Source organism: Penicillium hispanicum (genome assembly GCF_028827665.1).
Source record: "Penicillium hispanicum strain IBT 35686 chromosome Unknown utg000007l_segment0_segment0, whole genome shotgun sequence".
Taxonomy (NCBI): Eukaryota; Fungi; Ascomycota; class Eurotiomycetes; order Eurotiales; family Aspergillaceae; genus Penicillium; species Penicillium hispanicum.
In genome coordinates, this window is record NW_026623199.1 from 361,178 (window position 1) to 382,317 (window position 21,140).

At 54.3% G+C, this 21,140-nt stretch overlaps 7 protein-coding genes across 7 annotated transcripts; 4 read left to right on the top strand and 3 right to left on the bottom strand.

Moving 5' to 3' along the window:
* Window positions 1-303: 303 nt before the first annotated feature.
* On the top strand, window positions 304-2,069 carry N7459_007917 (AP-1 complex subunit mu; the record flags this gene model as incomplete). Its single annotated transcript, XM_056947085.1, has 6 exons — window positions 304-342; window positions 441-635; window positions 691-920; window positions 1,000-1,489; window positions 1,550-1,924; window positions 1,989-2,069. 6 exons carry the CDS (start codon window positions 304-306, stop codon window positions 2,067-2,069), a joined length of 1,410 nt encoding a protein of 469 aa, XP_056796595.1.
* A 910-nt stretch (window positions 2,070-2,979) lies between these two features.
* On the bottom strand, window positions 2,980-4,088 carry N7459_007918 (Rag GTPase GTR1; the record flags this gene model as incomplete). Its single annotated transcript, XM_056947086.1, has 2 exons — window positions 2,980-3,814; window positions 3,895-4,088. 2 exons carry the CDS (start codon window positions 4,086-4,088, stop codon window positions 2,980-2,982), a joined length of 1,029 nt encoding a protein of 342 aa, XP_056796596.1.
* Window positions 4,089-4,923: 835 nt separating this feature from the next.
* N7459_007919 (URC4/urg3 family protein) lies at window positions 4,924-7,280 on the bottom strand (the record flags this gene model as incomplete). The annotated part of the gene is made up of 5 exons (XM_056947087.1): window positions 4,924-5,007; window positions 5,069-5,664; window positions 5,730-6,219; window positions 6,302-6,776; window positions 7,198-7,280. The coding sequence occupies 5 exons, from the start codon at window positions 7,278-7,280 to the stop codon at window positions 4,924-4,926; spliced, it is 1,728 nt and encodes a 575-aa protein (XP_056796597.1).
* Window positions 7,281-10,226: 2,946 nt separating this feature from the next.
* N7459_007920 (single-stranded DNA-binding protein) lies at window positions 10,227-10,889 on the top strand (the record flags this gene model as incomplete). Its single annotated transcript, XM_056947088.1, has 3 exons — window positions 10,227-10,516; window positions 10,639-10,727; window positions 10,813-10,889. 3 exons carry the CDS (start codon window positions 10,227-10,229, stop codon window positions 10,887-10,889), a joined length of 456 nt encoding a protein of 151 aa, XP_056796598.1.
* An 872-nt stretch (window positions 10,890-11,761) lies between these two features.
* Window positions 11,762-13,147, top strand: N7459_007921 (phosphotransferase family protein; the record flags this gene model as incomplete). Its single annotated transcript, XM_056947089.1, has 1 exon — window positions 11,762-13,147. One exon carries the CDS (start codon window positions 11,762-11,764, stop codon window positions 13,145-13,147), a length of 1,386 nt encoding a protein of 461 aa, XP_056796599.1.
* A 2,134-nt stretch (window positions 13,148-15,281) lies between these two features.
* Window positions 15,282-17,624, bottom strand: N7459_007922 (putative galactose oxidase; the record flags this gene model as incomplete). The annotated part of the gene is made up of 1 exon (XM_056947090.1): window positions 15,282-17,624. The coding sequence occupies one exon, from the start codon at window positions 17,622-17,624 to the stop codon at window positions 15,282-15,284; it is 2,343 nt and encodes a 780-aa protein (XP_056796600.1).
* A 1,234-nt stretch (window positions 17,625-18,858) lies between these two features.
* On the top strand, window positions 18,859-20,803 carry N7459_007923 (Dyp-type peroxidase; the record flags this gene model as incomplete). The annotated part of the gene is made up of 7 exons (XM_056947091.1): window positions 18,859-18,902; window positions 18,970-19,629; window positions 19,697-19,786; window positions 19,842-19,952; window positions 20,007-20,098; window positions 20,154-20,507; window positions 20,559-20,803. 7 exons carry the CDS (start codon window positions 18,859-18,861, stop codon window positions 20,801-20,803), a joined length of 1,596 nt encoding a protein of 531 aa, XP_056796601.1.
* Window positions 20,804-21,140: the final 337 nt, after the last annotated feature.

Genomic DNA, 21,140 nt, shown 5'->3' on the forward strand with positions numbered 1-21,140 from the left:
GTTGCGGCGCGCGAAGAGATTTTGTACTGCCCACGCTAGGCCGTTTCGGGTGGCTCCACTGCGGGCAACAGCCAAGCGTTGGCACGAGTCGAGATGGTCGACGCTGGTCTTCCTCTCAGCTCCGTGGATGCTCTAGACGCTGCGGCTTCAATCTCTCGATCTCTTTCCCGTGCTTCGCATCATGTTGCAGTAGTGCGCAGCATGTGGCCTTGTTCTCCCGCCTCCGACTCCGAATCCCGTTAATCAGCCTCCATCTGAACACACAACATCTACGTCTCCCCGATCCCTCCCCATTGACACGTCATGGCATCGGCGCTCTTTTTCCTCGACCTCAAGGGCAAGGTGCGTGGATTCACATTGACAGCAGTTGGCGTAGCAAAATATGCTGCACAAATTTCGGCCAATGCATGCGGGAGCCATTGCTGACCTCCGAATCCCAGACCCTTCTGGCCCGCAACTATCGTGGGGACATCCCCATGTCCGCAGTTGAGCAGTTCCCCATCCTCCTCAGCGACGCCGAAGAAGAAAGCTCCGCCGTACCTCCCTGTTTCTCCCATGAGGGCATCAACGTACGTCCCGCTGCCTCACCCTCGCACGCGGTCTATCTGGCCTCCCCTATTGCCCCCCTTCCATTTGTGTGTGAGCTGGCCAACCCGCGACCAGACTGACTGAATCGGGGCCTCTGTGTAGTACCTATATATCCGCCACAGCAATCTCTACATTCTCGCTTTGACCAAGAGAAACACAAATGCCACCGAAATTCTTTTGTTCCTCCACAAGATTGTGGAGGTCTTCACCGAATACTTTAAGGTGCTGGAGGAGGAGAGTATCCGCGATAATTTCGTCATCATCTATGAATTGCTGGATGAGATGATGGACTTTGGATACCCGCAGACAACAGAGAGCAAGATCTTGCAGGAGTAAGCAGCCAGGTCCTTTCACGGCGGTGGATTCGAATCTCGGGCAGTCGCTAACGGGACGATTCACCGTACCACGCAGATATATCACTCAAGAATCACACAAGCTCGAGGTGCAAGCACGCCCGCCCATTGCCGTCACGAACGCCGTCTCTTGGCGAAGCGAAGGTATCCGCTACCGCAAGAACGAGGTGTTCTTGGATGTGGTCGAATCTCTCAACCTGCTCGTCTCGGCGAACGGAAACGTCCTGCGGTCTGAGATCCTCGGCGCCATTAAGATGAAGTGTTATCTGAGCGGCATGCCCGAATTGCGGTTGGGATTGAACGACAAGGCCATGTTCGAGACGACGGGACGCGCCACGCGGGGGAAGTCCGTCGAGATGGAGGACGTCAAATTCCACCAGTGTGTGCGACTGTCGCGGTTTGAGAACGACCGCACTATTAGTTTCATTCCGCCGGATGGCGAGTTCGAGCTCATGAGCTACCGGTTGAACACGCAGGTGAAGCCATTGATCTGGGTAGAGTGCATGGTGGAGTCGCACTCGGGGTCGCGCATTGAGTACATGCTCAAGGTAGGATAGAGCATCCCCGACTTCGTCATTTTCTGCTGGGTTACTTACACTGTGAAATAGGCCAAAGCACAGTTCAAACGTCGCAGTACCGCCAATAACGTCGAGATTCTTGTTCCCGTCCCCGAAGACGCGGACTCGCCCCGATTCCGTACCAACATTGGCACTGTGCACTACGCGCCTGAGAAGTCTGCAATTATCTGGAAGATCAAGCAGTTCGGTGGTGGCAAGGAGTTCCTCATGCGGGCGGAGCTGGGTCTGCCGTCCGTGAAAGGCGACGACGAGCACGGCGGTGGTATGACTGGCGGTTTCGGCGGCAGCATGGGCGGCGCTGGCTCGATGGGCAAGTCCAAGCGGCCCATCAATGTCAAGTTCGAGATTCCCTACTTCACGACCAGTGGAATTCAGGTGCGGTACTTGAAGATTACCGAGCCAAAGGTACGTCCATTTCTGCTCCACTATTCCAGATACTCTCGTCGCGTCTCTCTAACCATCTGCATAGCTACAATACCCCTCCCTCCCCTGGGTGCGCTACATCACGCAATCAGGCGACATCGCTGTCCGCATGCCAGATGTGCAATAAGCAGTCTCCCCGGTTTCAATCAAGTCTGTTGACATACGGCATGAGTGGTTCAATGTACAGCCCTACTCGCCCCCTCCGTCGTGTTCCCTCCACCCTCATAACGTCCCATCTACCACTTCTCTCGACTTGTCCTCCTGTTTATCTATCTATTCTTTTGCGCTCACCCTTGAGGCCGGCCGGTCCGATAGATAATTCAATCTTGACGTGTTTCTGATGCTTGTCTGTCTTGTTTTTGCCCTTTCTCTGCCTAGTAAAAGGGGTATGGTATACTGCCTTGGTGTGAAGAAAATATAGAATAGGATTGGGTAGTCTATTTCTGTGGGCTGTTGTCTATGAATGACTCCCAAATTACGGCTGAATAGGATCTCTAGCTTGGACTGCACGAGTGGACTTGCCGACGACCTAGGTACCCAGTGGATACAGACATGTCCCTGGAACCATTGATATTGCACGAATATGGCCAGGTTGCGCACGACAAGTCACCAGCAACGGATTGCTCTGTATCTGACCATCCAGACATAAAAGGAGATTTCCAACCAAAATGATTTCAAATCCCATAGCATATAGCCTATACTAAACTCCCTGCTAGATGGAGGACCAACCCACACGGAACAAAACAGAGAACGAGAAAATGCCAGGGACAAGGGTATCTCGATTCTCAGCATGGCATGCACGACCAAAGAAGAAAGAGACAGAGACAGAGGAAATGCATAGATCAGTCATACCGCAACGCCGTGTAAATTGGCGCCCGTGAACTTGGAATTTTGAACTTTTTCTGCCAACGGAATGTAAGTGAACCCAAGAATGCCGGCTGTATAGGACACCACGCTGAAATCAAGAAGGGAACGGAAGAGATGAAAGGGGAGGGAGAATCGGAAGAGGAGGGATGAATGGGCGACTCGCAATTCGTCTAGGCCATTCCAGAGCGGATGGCGTGGCCGTTCGCTGCTGCGGCATCTTCGGGCGTTTCGGGCGGAGGGAGCGGGAAACCATCTGTGCGGCCCGCGGCGGCGGCTTTGGAGAAGCCCTCGCGGGCGAGCATGGTATTAAGCACGGCGCAGTTGTATGCGGCCTCGCCAGGCGGGACGACTAGGAAGATGTACGTGTTGTCTGTGAAGCGGCCGAGGAAGATGTTGAACTGCGGTGTCTTGGTGTGCATGACAACGAAGCCGGCAGAGGCGGGTGTGGTCAGGGTGTTGCGGGCGGCGCAGTGCTTGAAGGCCTTCATGATATTGGACAGTCGCTCGTGGCGGTCGTAGATGGGGTTGAGTTCGCCGACTTCCGAGGTGACAGATGTGACAGTCAGGAAGGTCGAACGCTCGAAGAGAATGACTTCCTCGGCGTCGATTTTCTTCGCAAAGGCGCTAAGGAATCGCTCGATCACAGTTAGGTTGGGGATGAGCTTGTGCACGATGCCGGCCCAGGCCTTGTAGAGAGATTGGTCCCAGATACTGCTGCCAAAGGTGTCGACGCGGAAATGCGCTGATCGGCTGCGGATCAGCGCGGACCGCTCTTCGTAGAGGCGTTGTCGGTGCTCGGCTTGGATGAGATCCATCTTGTGGACTAGACAGAAGACATACGCATTTGGGCTGAACTCGCGCAGCGCTTCAATAATGGCATTGTAAGTGTCCAGGTCGCGCTCCACTTCACGCGACTCAATGTCAAACACGTAGATCAGGACGGCGACGTCGGAGAAGATGTTGCCGCGCTGGGAGGCAAGGTATGTTTCCATAAAAGCATCTTGTCTATTGAGGGTGCACGGGCGACCATGGTTAGTATGCAGCTACATCAGACAGGACCAGAGAGATTCTATGAGAGAACTAACCCTCCACAATCCCATAGATTGAGGGTCAAGTTGCCCATGAACTTGACATGGCTATGCTCCACATCGATAGTGGCGCCCAGACGGCGCACATCTTTGGCAACATAATTGCTGAAGATAATCGAGCGCATGGATGACTTCCCCGAGCCACTTTTGCCCATGAGCAGGACCTTTCTCTTCTTCTTGCGAGCATCCATGCTGCCGATCGGTTGCTGGTTGCTGGTTGCCGGTTGCTGTTGAGCTCGGATGCCCCGCAGGCGCGGGGGTCAGTCGGGTAGTTCTGGGAGCTGGCTGAGAGGCCTTGCAGGATGAGAGATAGATCCTGGGGGCTCTCTGTAATTGATTCTGAAAGGGGCCAAGCTTCCTCAGGTCGAATGCACAGAATTGAGGACGCAAGATGAGGTAGAAGAGAAGTGCAGCTCCAGCCTTCAGAGATGCGGAGTGACGGATCAGGATCAACCTTGCGCCCGGGAGTGGTCACGTGATGGTCTTTTGTCATTGGTGTGCAAGCGTGCAGAGATAAGAGCGCAGAGATTTCAAGGGCTGAATAAGTCATTCCTATCTATTACATCAGGTATGAGTTGTGTGACCGAAAACACAAGTCTCATTCAATCCTCCATTAACCTTGGCAGATGGTCGAGCTTCTGGCACTGCCGAGGTACCGGGATGACGACATTGGTTGTATGGCATGCCCATGGTGGCTATCCGATTACTCGAACCCACAACAAATGCAGTCTCACAAATCAAAGGGCGTATGGAAGTCAAAAATGGCTATGTTATGAAATCAGGTGAAAAAAGAAGTGGTATCCGAAAAAGAAACGCAGACATGTGCCATTACAAGGTGAACGGCACACCATGCAAAAGGCCCCAATCGGAGAAAAAGAAGTGACAACCAAGAACACAAGGGCAAACTTCACAAGCAACGACGAGGCCAGTCGTGAGAAGATGAAAGGAGGTCGTCGTCAAACAGGTCATAAGGGATTGGCACAAGTTAGGTATCCCATCATTAATTAAACTTGCGCATATAGGGCATTAGAAGACCGTTCCATCGGAACGGATCATAATCGGGGGCTCCCTAGTGTTGGGCCTGGAAACCTCGGCGATTTCACGACCGCCCTGTGAGTTGGACTAGTTAGTATGGAGGTGAACTGCCATCGCACAGTCAAGAGAGACGAACCTTCCAAGACCCAGCCTCCAACATCTGAGCTAGTGTCAACTGCTCTTCGGACCCAGTGAGGCCCAATTGGATGTTCACCTCGTCGAGCAGCTCATCCAAGAAACCCACCGTGGCAGCTCGCCATTCCACAATCACATCGTCATCCGTGGAGAACAGCGGGACCACTTCCATATTCGGCTGGCCTTTGATCTGGGCATTCTCTTTATAAGCCTGGATCCCACGGTCCATATCCGCAGACTTCAGCGTCAAGAGCCCCATGTCGATTAGGAGACCGCCATTGCGATACTCGGGCAACCCAGTCAGCAGCTCGCTGCCAGCGAAGTGTATGTTCATCAATTTGGACATTGGGACCATGATCGAGTAGCACAGCCATTGTGTCAGTTTATGGAATGGAATAATACTCTCCCACGGCGCGGCGGGTGGGGATTTGGGGAGGTCAGAGCACTCCCAGGCATCCCCAATGGAGATGCCGTCGACCTGTGTACGTGACGGGGGCCAGATCGGGGAGAAGCCATCCATGAGAACCGACCAAAGCGTGGTAATAGGCACAATGGGGACAGATGAAGCCAGGGTCGATGTATGGCCCAGGAGGTAGTCTGTTGGCAGTCGTGGTTAGTAGACAAATTGGCTGACCCTCCTATATGGTGCAATCCCAACCCACCTAGCATATTCCCGGGCCGTGCATCCACGCCAAAGAAATCCTGGTTGTTCAGAGCGTCCGATAATCGCACCAGCAGCCCGGCGCGACCTTCGATCCCGGCCAGCGCATTCTGTTCGGAGTGTTGCATGCCTCTCGCCAGCTTCTCGACTGTCACCTTCTTCAAGCCTGCCCCGTCCACCTGGCACGGCTCCGTCGGGTCACTGCTGAAGAGACCCGACTTGAACATCTCCAGACTAGCCACTGCCAGACCTTCACTGCGGGAGTAGACCTTACCAGACTCCTTCGAGCGGTAGGACCATTTCGTGCCCGCGCCCGCGTCGAGTAGGACGGAGACGACGAACAAGTCGATCAATCGGCGTGTCCGCTCCTGTGCGTCAATGCGGCTGGGCCACGATTGCAGGAGTTGGTTGATGCGCGGGCGGCCACCGACGTCGAAATGCTGCCAACGGCCGTGCGGCGGGATATTCTCATAGTCTGGCGCATAGTCTCGCTTCACAGATCACGCGCGTTAGCATGGAAAGTTGAGACACTTTGTTTTTTTCTTCCTCTTTGAGCCGGATCTATAGCCCTACCTTAATGATGGATACGACGTAGGATGCCGTCGCTTTGAATTTGGCCAAGTCGACCTCGAAATGGCGGAGTTGGTTGCGCTTAGCGCGATCGAGGACGAGCATGGCGCGTTCGCGGACAGCGTGGATGCTGCGTAGATAGGCGGCGGGGTCTAATGCTGGGTCCGGCGGTTTTGCAATGGGTATCTCGGGGATGGAGGCCGGCAGCCGGCTACCCTTGTACCCTGGTGAGCGCAGGGATGTATTGGAGGTGCGGGCGCTGTTGACGGAGACGAAGGACTCGTGCTCATCTCTGTCACTTTGGACGGACTGGCGCGAGTCCTTGCGCTTGAAGAGGCCCATCAGGGACTGCTTGAATGACTGGGTCTTTCCTCCTGGTCTTGTCTGCACCCCGCGGATTTCAGAGTGGAGAAGTAGCGGTAGCGATGAGAAGACGAAGGGAAGCCGAAGCAGGTGTCGGAAGATCTCCCAGAATGAACTGGCCTGCGTTGTCGGCTTTCACGGATTCGAGGCGCGTCTCTCGATTTTTTTTTGTCTTTCTGGCGAATCTCGCAGGGTATAAGAATTCCTTTCCCCCTAAATGTCCTAGCAGGCCCCGAGCGGGGCGGTGGGCTCTTCACAATCTCCACGGTTTAGAACCAATCTAGCTCGTTAGCTTCGGCGAGCCTTCAAGTGGTTCCAGTGGGCGCAAGACGAGGATTAATAATTTTAATGACGCAGGCCCCGGGGTCTAGAACGGGAGTGGGAATTGGAAGGAAAAAGGGAGGCAGAAGCGCGAGGAATAGAGAGAGAGACACAGAGGTTGGACGACTTGGAAGAAGTCCAAGTAACAATCGAGTGGGGGGGAAAAGAGAGAACTGGGGAGATTGAGGGTTGTAGAATACCAAGTCCCGGCATACCAAACCAGTACGAGCGGGAGTACCTGTACTTCGAGGACTCGCGGGTGCAGATCCTCTTCGTACAACTTCGCGGCTTCCGCCATCTGAGTTCAGCACCTTTTGACCTTTTGACACACCTCTCCATCTATCGTGATAGATCCGCCAGCGCGGGTCTTCCACCAGACCTTTGCCCCAAAACGCGAACCCCCTCGCGTCAGCGAGCTTCCAAGTCGGATCCATCTGGCCCAGACAACTCCCGTGCGAGCGAAGCTTTCTACACTAGTTTCCCCGATGGACCAGAGAACTGGCGATGCACGGACTTGATCCGGCTCTGTGCGGGATAACGAACCCACCGGTCCCTGCCAAGGCGATGAGATGACTGGCTACCGCGTCAAGGGATTGCGTCGAATCACCTGCAGCTCCCGGCGCATCGAGCTTTTCCGAGATGGCTGTGTGCGTCCACTTGCCTCGACCGGAGGGTCCAGAAGCCAGCAGAGTTCCGGCTATTGTGATTGGAATTACGATGGTCGTGATGTACTGATCCCCAATGCCAAGGGCCTGACATGCACGCGACGTCAAAAATCGGATCGGGCGAGCCGTTGCGCCTTCCGGGGTGACTCCATCCAGAAATGATCGAACGGGACTTTGTTCGGCGCCAGGAAAAAGGACAACGGTCCGATCTTGAACCCGGTGCCGGGGGCGGACGTATTCCCCGAGTCAGCACTAGCATCGGGTGGCCCGACTGCAAGGGACCCCGTTCAATCAGAGTACAGGCCTTCAATTGGGATGAGCAGCTCTCCTGGGAGCTGGAAACGATGGAGTTGCAGGGATTGGCTTGGGATTGGCTTTTACGTTGCTTCTACAGTATGTTACCTGCCGCTCGCGTGGCGTTCGGGTTCCTGCGATTTCTGCTGCCACCCATTTATTAGTATTTCTCACAGCTTCGACTCGCGCCTAGTCAACTGTTTCACGTCACCCATCTTCCAACTGCCCCGGTCTAGATCCTCGTCGACGGATCGTTTAAATAGAGTGGCCAGTGCGGTAAATTCGCCGGAAGGATTGCACCGGTCTGCCCCTGGCGATCAACCGGCGTGCTCCCACAAACCCACCCAGGGGAGAAAATGGAAAAGGCAAAAAGTGCCATGTCATGACATCGCGGTGCCCGGCTCGCAGGAGGGTCTAATCTCCGCCGTTGCGGCCCCCCGATGTTTTCTAGCCCTTTAGCTCTTCGTAGCTCCTCGACCACGCCACGCTGAACAAGCAGAGGACCCGCCCCTAACCTAGCGGACGCGGGAAGCACGGCCCTGGCCACACTGCTGGGAAGTTTCAAGTTAACTTCCCTGTCAACCACGTTGGGACCTGTCATTTCCCGCGGGAGACGATGACGCTGACCCTCCGGGGCGATGTGGCTCGGGCGGCCGAGGCTTCATCTGGTGGACATCCATGGAGGACTAGAGACAGTCATAGTACACGTCTGGTGCGCGCAGTGGACCAAAGTCATTGCCTCCGCACTGTGTGCTGTCAGGGGCAACAATCGGCAGAGCTGATGGCCCACCAAATGGTGGCCATTCCATTTGGTTGCTATTCGTTACCGCGCGGCTCCTCTACCCGAAAACTCCGCCGCCTTGTCGAGAAGCGGAGGACTGACTTTTTTCCTTCTCCTTTTTTACTTAATTTTTGCTTTTCTTGTATCTGCCTTCTCTTTTTGTTCCCGTGCGATTGTGGTGGTTTCTGGTTGATCGTGAAGGGTCCTTCAGGGGTGAACCACGACCACTGCCACCATGGTCTCCGTACTAGCGGACCGTAGTCAAGATGAGATCTCGTCACTGCGTCGAAGTAGTGTCCCAGCCCCGGTTCTTCCTCGGAGCAACCGGGCTGGCTGAGTCGGCCGCCGCGTTCCCTAACTAGGAATTTAAGAGCGCCGTGCCGCGCTCTAGTTTCGATGGACGATGAACCTTGTCGCGCTGGCTGCATAGCTTTCCGCTACCGACCCTATCCGCTAACGCCTCTGTCCGCTCAGAAGTACCCCATGTGAAACACAGCTAGGTCATGATGGATGCTTGCCACCGGGGACTAATCTCGCCAGCACAATAGGATTGTCTTGGCCTGTGCCGGTAAGGCCTTGAATCTTCAACAACCAGAGTCAGTCATATCTCGGCCTCTGTCAGTACTCCGTGTGAGTGATATTCGATGGGGCAGGGATTCCAGATATTCCAGGGCTGCCTTAGCTGCTCCACTGCGTCCGCGGTTGCTTCACTAGAAGCTCTGTACTTCTGACTTCCGAGTTCCGTCTATCCTCGTAATATTCATTAACTCCCAACACGGAACAACTTTGTCGTGCTCAAAATCTTAGATGTGAATATCGGGGTCACGGGCACCTGCTCAAAGCTAGTTCCGACTGATCTTTGGCCTTGAGCGAGACGGCCCCCAAGGGCGATGTGTTTTGACGACTGCCGCCTGTCTCGGAAGACAAACGTTCGGGCGGTGTTCGTGTGGTCCGTATGGCTCGAACGTTGTTCCGAGGTGGCTAGTTATGCTTAAGGAAGCTTTTATGCACGACGAGCTGGTCTTCTCACACAGTGACCTATTCCGTGATCAACTGCATGATCCCCCCTCCCCAACTCGAACTCTGGTAGGATCATGCATGGAAATTAAAGGTACCCGATTGATGCCTAATTAATTAACACGGAATTAGATATAGAATTAAGGTTGAACCGGAATGTTGGGCAAGTATTTATAGCTACGTAATGGCCCGGAACAACTCCGTCTCTATACATACACCTAGCGAAAGTCAATCCATCCGGTCTGACTCCGCAAGACCTACCAAAATTAATAGTAGGTGCCAAAGAAACAGTTACTACAAATATGATTAAATGTATGACAGTGATGCCCATAGACCCCCTACATCAATCCCAATCGAGATCGCCTTAGCTGGTGACGATCACCTGACCGCCCGCGCGCGTCGACGTCAATTCAACTCCGCGCTGCGCATCCCCTGAACGCCTCAATTGCTCACCACACTACTCACCCGCAATCACCTGTAATTCGCCATGTCTGCCTTCACCTCTCTCCGCCCCTCCCTGCGCTTGGCCAATGCCGCCAGCCAGGCCTCGCGCAGCTTCAGCTCCTCCGCCTCGCGCTCCCTCGCCCGCATGATCATCACCGGCCGCCTCGCCAACGAACCCGAGCTGCACGCCTCCTCCACCGGCCAGGAATTCATCCGCTACTCGATTGCAAGCAGCCACGGAAGCCGCGAAAACCGCCAGACGAGCTTCTTTCGCGTCTCGGGCTTCCTGCCCGAAGGCGGACACCGGGATTTCATCATGGGTCTGCCGAAGGGGTACGTCGTGGACTACTCGTCGGGGGCTGGGTTGTTCCATTGGATAGATCCTTCCCACGCGAGTCGCACTCTTGAATTCTGTCGATGGGCGAGATGGCGGCTAACATTTTCTATTTGGATAGGACGCTAGTCTACCTGGAAGGCGATGCCAGCCTCCGGAGCCACGAAACCAGCGAGGGCCAGAAGAAGACGCACCTGAACATTGTCCAGCGTATGAACCCTGAACCACCCACTTCTGTGCATTTTTGTTTTCTTTCGTCGTGGACTTGTCATCGCTAACATACTCCTCTGCCCAGGCACTCTCGAGGTCCTCAGCCGCCCTGCCAACTCGTCCGAGCGCTCTGAGCACTCCGAGGCCGAGGAGTCGCAGTAGACAGCTCCACTGTCACTTATGTCGGCACGGTTGATTTATAGGCTCTGGTGTTTTCTGAAGGGCGCCGCAGGATCTTGATTCAGGTTGGGCGCGGACGGTTTGTTTTGGCTGGCTTTGTCGTGGTCGTGCGGATCTGTCCCTCGTGCTCGGTGCCGATAGGGTTCGTTCTCCTGTCCATTTCGCTCTGTGACTATTGTACTAGTATACCCCGAATACACCCCATTGCGTAATGGAGGAATCTGGAAGTATCTTCTCTGGGGATGAGCCTTAATGGCTAATGGCTTGAGTAGTGGAAGTGTGCACCGTGGAAACGGATACGATATTATCATCGTCTGTTTGTTCTGGCGAGCCTCTAGGGCTACTTGACACGACAGCGCGGGATCCTGCACCTGTACGCCTGTTAAGGTACGCCTGGGCACGCGCGTTACCACTGCCTAAAGACCACTATATCGGTCCACTCTAGGATCGATAGCCCAGGCCCGATATAAGTAGCGCGCATAGACCAAAACACAGGGACTACTTTTCTTGACTTTAAACCGGGGTATTTAGTTTGACGACGCAATTCTAAGATCATCACGGTCCTCTTGCATTGCGAGCACCCTCCAATAATTTCGTTGCCATGGACAGATATCAAATGCAGGTTGGCGGCGCAGATACCACGCAGGGCAGGCCTTGCAGCCGCAAATCGAGCGTGTTCAGGGGCTGCGACCAAGTCTGCTTTCCTCTTATTCCGCCCGCATTATATTATCTGCTTCCATCCAAGTTCTATCGCTCAGGCGATTTCAATATTTCAACGCAAAATTTTCTTCACATCTTTACTCTCCCTAGTCTGCACACCATTTTCCCGTCTCCTTCGCATCTCCATTGCTCAGATGCCTCAGCAGAAGACATCCTCGCTCAAGACTTATTTTGACGAGCTGGAAGAGACCAACGGCGATGATGAATGCAAGGCCTGGTTAAGTCAAGCTTTGGACTCCAAGGCTGAATTAGCTGTTTTTGTCGCTGGGCGGCGGGAAGGAGGGGGAACTGGGAAATATGTTGGTTTTCTTAAAGGTTCCTTCAATTTCGGCTTCCGCTTCAGCTTCGACGATGGACAGCCGGATGCCATTATTCGCTTTCCGAAGCCCGGGCATACGGCGACAGCTTATCGGGACGAAAAAGTTGCGAATGAGGTCCAGATCATGGAATATCTCCGCCAAAACACTGATATCCCTATTCCTCGTGTTCACAGCTGGGGCTTAATTGCCGACAGTCCACAACACCTTGGTCCATTCATCATCATAGATTATGTCCATGGTACACTCTTATCGACTGTTTTGAAAGAACCCGATCAAGAAAACATGGTTCTCAACCTAAGCATCGACAACAAGATATTAGACAAGATCTATTATCAAATCGCCTTTTACATGTTTCAGCTTTCTCAACTTGAGTTTGCTAACATCGGGGCCATCTCGAAGGACCGTACTTCAGGTGCATGGCATGTTGCCGGAAGACCGCTAACATACAACATGAACGAGTTAGCCAGTGTCACCAGTTACCCCGATGGTCAATTTCCAACTTCACCGTTTGATCGTGCAAGCGATTATCTAAGGTCGCTCGCGAACGAGCACTTGACACACCTTTGGACCCAGCGCAACCTTGCCGACGATGCAGAAATCGCTCAGGAGCGATTCATTGCCCGTCATCGGTTCGCACAGCTAGTGTCAAAGTACTATCCCAAGGACTCCGGGCTAGCTTTACCCTTCTGCGACGACATACGACCCTCAAATATGCTTATAGACCCGGAAACACTTCAGATCACTGCCGTTCTCGATTTCGAGTTCACGAATGCCATACCAGCTGAGTTCACGTATGACCCGCCCTGGTGGCTGTTGCTCTCTGGGCCGGAAATGTGGCTTGAGCGCTGCGCTTTCGAGGAATTTTTGGCTCTCTATGAGCCTAGAATGGAGCAATTCTTACGAGCTTTGGAGAAAGTGGAAACTGAAATGGCACCAGAGGTCAAGCAGCCCGGTGGCCTGTCTCTCTCTACCCGGATGCGCGATTCATGGAGGACTGGGCGATTTTGGTTTGGTTATGCGGCAAGAAAGAGCTTTGATGTGGATACCATCTATTGGGCTGCGTTGCATAACGATGGTGCGGGTATTGAGTTGCTTGATGATGAGGTGCGTGCAGAGATGGAGTCGTTTACGCAGGTTAAGATGGAGCAGTTGAAGGCATATAAGGAGGAGTGTGCTATTCGTTTTTCCTCGGATATCTAGAGGATATATCGCTGTAATGTCTGATCTTTCATCGAATCAGTTTTCTCTACCAGTCATCAGAAATCAGGTATGGTGATTCAAGTTCGAGAGTCCGGCTCGCATAATAGCTCGATGGCGTCGAAGCGTTGGCATAAGGAGCGCACTTCGCCTCGGAAGATACAGGCGACGGTTAAAATTTCAGTATCAATAATAAGATCGCGAATTTACCAGGTACAATAAAGATTCCCCTTATCGCGACACCGAAGGCGTTGAACATCATGTATAAAATCTGGATTAATTTAATCAATGTATGGCTGAGATATATACATTTAACCATGGTCCTGTTGAGTGGTGATTTGACCTAATCAGCGGGTGCTGCCAGACTTAGCTATTTGACGGGTTGTAGAAACCCTCTTCTGTGACTACATCCGTCTTGCAAGAGCTCTCACAAGACAAAATCGGTCACATGGACGTCCGCTGGGGACGAGAGTACGCATGAGACAAGGGGTATCTTAGAAGCCCAATAACAGGGAACTGCCATTTTTGGGAGAATTGTTATAGTTAGGTTGAGAGTGTTCATAAGAATGGCGTCGTAGAACATTGGCGACCAGATACAAGTGACAGGATCCGTATCTTGTTTCAAGTCCATACAGGGGTCTAGCGAGATCAATGACTCGAGATCGGGGGCCGCATAATGGCGACCCTTCTCGTGTTGGCGGCAAGGGAGAGACATCGTACACGGGCACTCTGAGTTCCAGTCGACTGAAATCCAACAACTATATAGCCATAGATGTACATGGGAGGTATCGATCATTAAAATGTCGCCTTCATCCACCACTGACATTGAAAAGGTCCGCAGATGCATGCTAATAATTTCAAAGAGATCGAAAAAGGATCTCAACCTGGCTTAGCCCCCAAATCAACGAGTCATTGGGCCCTAATATGGGTGGTTGTCGCCCCGCAGAATCGCGTTGTCCGTTCGGGAATGTGTCCCACATTTATTCGCATGATTTGATCATAGGGCGAAGACAGATTCTCTCATCGAATGCCTCGTAACGGATGACAGGAACATTTGAAGGAGCGCTAGTAAAGATAGACACGACCTCCGGCAAGGCGGCGAAGAATATCGATAGAGCGAGGCTTGGAGGGAAATTGTGATCAACAGGCCAAAACCTACTTGCTAGAGCGCTGATGTCTATAAGAACCTTCCTCAGTCCTCCTATTCCGTCCTCTATTCATACTTTTAATGGCCTGCTACTGACCTTTCCATCATTTCTTGATCTATCTCTATTACCGCGCGGCATGTGTTATCAAAAAAAAGACTAAAGAAAAAGAATAAAAACAACCAAGATGCCGTCATTATATACACCCACTTACAACTGAATGACCCTAACCTTCCAATCACCAGCGCGAACGGTGACGCGAATACGACAGTTAGAAAGCCATCAGCTAGTGACTTACCTGAGAGCCCTACAGCCAATAAGCCCACAGCCAATCGACCGGAGAAGATCCAGATAACAGGCAATATGCTATGGTCCATCACCCTGAAGATGGTGACAGAGAAATTCAGCACAACGCTGACCAACGAAAGTTGAGCTGTATTCACCAATACATATTCTGCTTTAAAGACGAGCATCTAAGGAAGGACCTTGTGAACCTCGTTATTCATGGAAAAGATATTCGACAGTTAAAATGGACGTCAATCTGGCTTGGTGGCCGCTCAAATCTAGTCATCATGGAACGGGACGAATTCTCACCATAAAATAGGCTATACCGCGAAATCCTATTTTAATGCTCTTGAAGAGACTCTTCTCCCTATACACAAAATTAGTAATCCTCCAACAACGCAAGGATGCTTGTTCTATCAAACAGGGAACTTGTCACGGGGACGTCATGTGATGGCGGGATCTTCTTTACGTAGCCGCTTAGTATCCTAGGCAATTACACGCATCTTCTACGTCGTCCTCTTCAGAACTGTAAGCAAGGCATACTCGAACGTCTGCCAAAGGGCATGGCGGAGCTACAACCTGGGACAAACTAATCGTATCACATAGAGTCTTGATACCGCTAACGGATGGAATTCAGTCAACTTGAAGAACACTCTGTTTTTGCACTCAACTATATTTACAGAGCCTAACTCCCCATCTAAGCTCATCTAACCCTGATACACCAGCCCCGACAAGCGCGAGCTCCAGAATTTGCGAGTGGCCGCAAACAGCGCATTCATAATGCCTTGAGCCTCTTTCTCATCCATTTCCATATCATAGTCAGCCTCCGGCTTTTCAACATCCGCCAGATCCTCCTCCTCCTTCTCCTCCTCGACAGTGAGAAGTTGCTCCGTCTCCGGCGAGGTGTGCGAGGTCCTGGGCAGCTCGACCTTCACGGTGGCGGCGTGGCTCGGAACGCCCCTGTCGTTCATCACGAAGAGCATGTAGTACCCAGGGAGCGCAATGCCGGGGTCGTGCGGGATGGCTGCGTGGAAGACGGCACGGCCATTCACAGGCTCAGTGGACCGGGTGAACGACAGCGGAATGCGGCGCTGGTCGGTGTTGACCGTATGCGAGACTGTTCCCAGGCGGATCAACGAGGCGTTTCTGATGTCTGCATCCGTCTGGAAGGCCAGCTTGGCTCCGACCTGCACACGGTACTGATTGTTGACAATTTCCGGCTTGCTAGGGCGCTCTGCCGGGGTGCCATCCTCGCGCAGCAGGTACGGCGGTGTGAAGATCTGCGCGTCGTAGTGGTTGGCCGTGCAGTTGCCACAGAGCCCGCTACCGCCATTGAGCACGGTGGCGTCCGGCAACAGGATAGACAGACTGTGGTAGACGCGCACGATGTTGTTCTGCTTCAGGGGCAGGAAGACGTCCCACTCAGGGTGATAGATCTCGGGCGTCAACTGGACGTCGCGCTCGTCCTCGTTGAAGGGCACGCCGTAGATCTCACCGCCGGTAATGAACACCGTGCCATCCGGGAGCACGACGGACGTGTGGTAGACGCGCTGGTTGTACATGCCGCCGGCGCCCTTGATGCCGTCGGTGCCGTTCAAGCCGGCCTCGTCGACTAGCGGCCGCTTGAAGGGCTCCTTGATGGTGATGCGATGGGCATTGCGGTGGCCAAACGAGCCGTCGTAGTACTCCTGGCCGCCAAAGGCCACGATCTTGCCACGCACGGCGTCGAACATGACGGCGTTGCCCGAGGTCGAGTCCTGGTCGTTGAGGCGGAGCGTGGCTCTCTTCACATTGCCGTCACCGTGGGTGTCGAACCAGAACATCCTCTTGCTCGGGCCGGCGTGGAAGACGCTACCATTCTTCCAGCCGAACAGCCAGGCGTGGTTGTCGTTGCGCAGCGGGATGTCGACCGTGTGAATGACATCGGCCTTGATGTTGGGCAGGATGCGCCAGCGCTTGGTCGCCGGGTCGTAGACCTCGCCGTCCTTGGGCATGTTGGAACCGCCGCTCCACGAGCCACCGATGGCGAAGATCTTGCCGTCGGACAGGGTGGTCGAGGAGTGGTATCCGCGGTGCAGGTTCATGTCGCCGCCAGGGATCCAGTCCGAGCCGTCATAGATGCTGGTCTTCTGCGAGTCGGCACCGCCGGACACGACGATGTTGCCGTCAATGTCCATCGAGATGCCCGGGCAGAAAATGTCGTGGTAGGTGTTGGTGACGTTGGTCTGCACGATATCCTGCAGATACGGGTCCCAGGTGGCCGTGAAGGTCTTACCCCCGGGTGACGCAAAAAAGCGGTCGTCGGTCCAGGCCGACCAGAGCATGATGTTGTGGTGACCCTTCGCACCAAAGCCATGGGCACCAGCCGCAGCCGTGATGGGCAGGTCCAGGGTCGGGCCCCAGAGGCCCTTGGAGGGCTCGTGGGGGAGCACCGCATTGGTGGTGTAGACGTTGACGTCGACGATCTTGGTGACGGCATCGGGATACTGATGGCTAGGATGCCTGGGCGGAGGTGCCTCACTCGTGGCCCTGAGCTTGACGTATCGGGCTTGGATGGCTTCGAAGGCGGACATCTTGGGGCTCTTGTTCCAGCCCCAGGTGCCGTACGCAACCTTCGTCCAGGCGGCGCGATCCACGCTAACATAGACCTCGTGCTTGGCGATCTGGCCGCGGTCCTCTTCCCCCATAAGAGGACGCATGGAAATGCCGTTCACGTTGCGCACTTTGTGAAGGTCCAGGACGAGTTCGTCCGTCTCATGAACAGAGTGGTACCCGCTGACCCAATGCGTTTCCGCGAGACCGTCGTTGGCATACTCGCACCTGCTGCCCTCGGTCATGCTGGAGCAGTGCGTCGTGAACTGATTGCGGGGGAGGAGCTTGCCGCCATGAGGCCGGGCTTGCCAGAGGTAGGCCTCGGGGTCGATAGGCCCTTCGGTCTCAGGCTCGATGTGACTCGAATCGGTGGCAAATGGGATGTGAGACTCCGCGTTGGCGTCCACAGAGCGGACAATCAGCCCCAGGAGGAAGCCCGAGGCCCAATGGAGCTTCATTCTCAACAGAAGTATGAAACAAGGACGGCTGTCTGGAGGAAGACAGCATGAATGGACCGGCCAGGGTAGAAATACCAGGCGGGCAGTTCAGCGCAGCCACCGCCAGCACCATACGCACGACGCTCGCACAGGCGCTTGATGCAGAAGATTTGGAATCCCTTCAGCAGAGATCCTGACGTAGGTGGTTTAGCTGAGGTGGTCCATGGATCCCATTCTTGGGACCTGGCGATGAGCCCTCAGCCATCCAAGATTGCGATCTGCGCAGCGTCTCCGCGCAGGGCCCACTGTGCCCAGCATCAACAAGCACAAACCATCCCGTCCATCATGGTTCGCACTGCCGCACCGCGGTTCCTAGCGGGAGATCCGAGCCGGGCCCGAGAGGGCCGTTGCTTGGCGTTGATGTTTCTGGAGACATCAACGCCGAACTGCCGTGCAGATGGGCCATGCAGACGGGACATGCAGACGGGACATGCAGACGAGATTTCAATGCAGATGAGGATGAAGACTGGCTCCCGACACGACGCAGGGCAGGCATTCTCGCTAATTGGACGTCGATGGTCGCAATGTGAGGCATCGCCGATATCTGCCGTGCACTCCTCTTCACTCCAGTCCTAGAGTTGAGAAGTGCTGCAGATCTCTTCATCATGCCCCGTTCCCGGTCTTGGCTGGGCTCTTAGCTCCTGTCATCTCACGATCCCGCAGTGGACCCTCCGCTCCTGCAGGACTTCGGATGCTCGATCAAGATTCCTGCATGGCGACGACTCCACTGTGCTGGGACTAAAAGGCAACCGGGGGCCTCTCTGCGGAGCCACGCCTCTCAGATGAACCGCTGCAAAGCCAATAGTGCGTGGACCGGGGGCTCTCGCCCGCGATCGCCCCACCCACGCTGCGGAAATCATGTCGCCTCCTGCGTCGCGTCCATTCGAGCATGCGTATAGCTTATGCGAGTTTCAGCTATGAGCAACGCATGGCGTTGATTGGCCTAGGCCGTGATGGTCCATCACGGACGGAGACGTCAATGATGTCGTGTCTCCTCCCAGCTGAATTCGCACAGATGACAGCGCTGTAGCTGGCAGCGATTAGAAACACATGCGTCTAATTGGCCTTGCCACTCGTCGGCCACTATGGCAGCGAAGGGAGATGGCCATAAGAAGTCGTCTGTCCAGCCGGGTCATGATCTTAATCTGACAGATCCAACAATCTGATTCAATCCTGAACGACATTCATTTCCAACATGGCGTCTGAAGTCGACCCCGCCAACATCCAGGGCAGTATCTGGTCAGTACATCACATATGCCCTCGAGCTCTCGTGCAAGTGCATCCTATGCTTACTGGTGATTGACAGGCCCCGTCTCCCTCGGTACTACGAGAGCTTCCTGTTCTTCAAGATCAAAGACCTCGAAGAGGACCGCTCCTATACCACGTTCAAAGAACACCTGAGGAACCTGGTGGAATCCGGCAAGATCACCACTGGCAGTAAGTGCAAGGAGTACCTTGAGAACCATGAAGGCATCAATGAAGCCCGGGAAAGAGTGGACATTCTTCCCGGGGATCGCGACACGTTCAACGCAATCAACATTACCTTCTCCGGCAAGGGTACGACCAAGCTGGTTGGGCCGTACGACAACCTGAAGCTCCGAGACCTACTGCATGAGCGCGGCATGTACCAGGACATGGTCTTCGAAGGGCCCGACGAGACCGACTCCCTGGCCCCTGAGTATCGGCCGCCCCCGGGCTGGCCCAAAAACGACAACTGGCGGTGCGACGGGATGTTCATCGTCGCCGCCCAGCGTGAGGACGAGCTGGAGGCCACGGTCAAGGACCTCAAGAGCTACTTCCGCATTGCCGACGATCATACCGTTGACGCCACGGAGGCCAGCGCGAAGATCACGCTGGTCAAGAAGGGACACGTTCGCAATGCCGATGGCAGAGCGCAGCGGAGGGAGATCCCCGACGAGAATGACCCGACCAAGAAGCGTCTGGAGAACCTCCGGGGCAAGGAACAGTAAGTGTTTCCCTGTGAGATGTCGTAGACCACCTTCTCTCTGACCGGTCGCCCTGCTTCTGCTCAGTTTCGGATTCGAAGACCACATTTCACAGCCTGCCATCGAGGGCCTGGACCCGCCGCCCAAGGAGGGCGAGCCCCAGGCCATTGCCCCGGGGTAAGTTAGAGCCTTATCCATCCATTGAAGACGTTGTACTGAACCGTGTTTCCAGTGTGATCTTCCTCAACCGCCGCGGAGATAACACCAAGTCGCCGGCGTGGGCCACAGATGGCAGTTATTTAGCCTTCCGCGAGATCGAGGAGAAAGTGCCCGAGTTCAACGAGTACGGTTTGCTCTAGTCCCATGTATGACAGTTCAGGCTGATGCGGTCCTACAGATTCGTGAAGACGCAGTCTGAGAAGATGCACACCTTCAACGACGGCACCGGCGAGAAGCTGGCCGCTTATATGATCGGACGGTGGAAGAACGGTAGGAATGGTCCTGTTCCCCGTCTAGGAGGATGACTCTAACAGTGCCCCTGCAGGGTCCCCCGTGGCGCTGGACACCGAGGACTCGGTGGCCCAACACCCCTTTGCCAACAACTTCGAGTTCAAGCAGCACTATTCCAGCCCGAGGGAGGTCAAGTGCCCCATTGCCGCGCACATTCGCAAAATGCGCCCTCGCGCCGACCTCTACATCTCAAAAGATGGCGGGGAGGTCTCTGCGCAGACAAACTACTGGAATAACACGAACGTGATCTTGCGTCGCAGCGTCACCTTTGGTCCGGAGTACCAGCCGGGCGAAGAGAGGCTGGATCCCTCAGAGCGGCCGAAGCGAGGCGTTTACTTCATGTGCTACCAGGGCGACTTCCGGAATGGCTTCAATTTCCTAACGAGTCGTAAGTCTCCATTACCCCCCTGATCTGCGCGTCCGACTCTAACAACCTCAGGCTGGGCCAGCAACGAGGTCTTCTCGGGCAAGAAGGGGATAGAGGAACGCCCTGGTCAGGACCCCATCGTCAGCCAGCGTAACCGCCCCGACCACCCGGAGCCCACGTTCGGCATCTACGACGGCGACGAGCCCAAGGAGCTGCACATGGGCTACCTGCCGTGGGTCGACCAGCGTGGGGGAGAGTATTTTTTCACGCCGTCGATGGAAGCCTTGCGGGGGGTATTTGTGAACGAGGTGGAGTAGGCTATACCGAGTCTTTAGGAGTAGACGTTCAATCAACCAAGTCTCAAACCCATTTCCCAAAGTCCAAGAGCTAGTACGGCCAATATAAGAAAAATTTGGCCTCCAGCGGACCCTCATTGGTCGTATCACCGGGTAAGATATTGCAAGCTAGAAAGATAACGGCGTTGAATATGAGAAAAGACTTAGTGTCATATGTCACTTCCAATGCTAACTCTTCATACACAAACTTTGGCGCAAGCAGCAGAGTTGAACGATGCATACATCTCAAGACTTAAGATACAAACACTTGTGCCTCGTAAAGACTGTAAGTCAGCAGACCTTTGCCCTGATAGTTCCT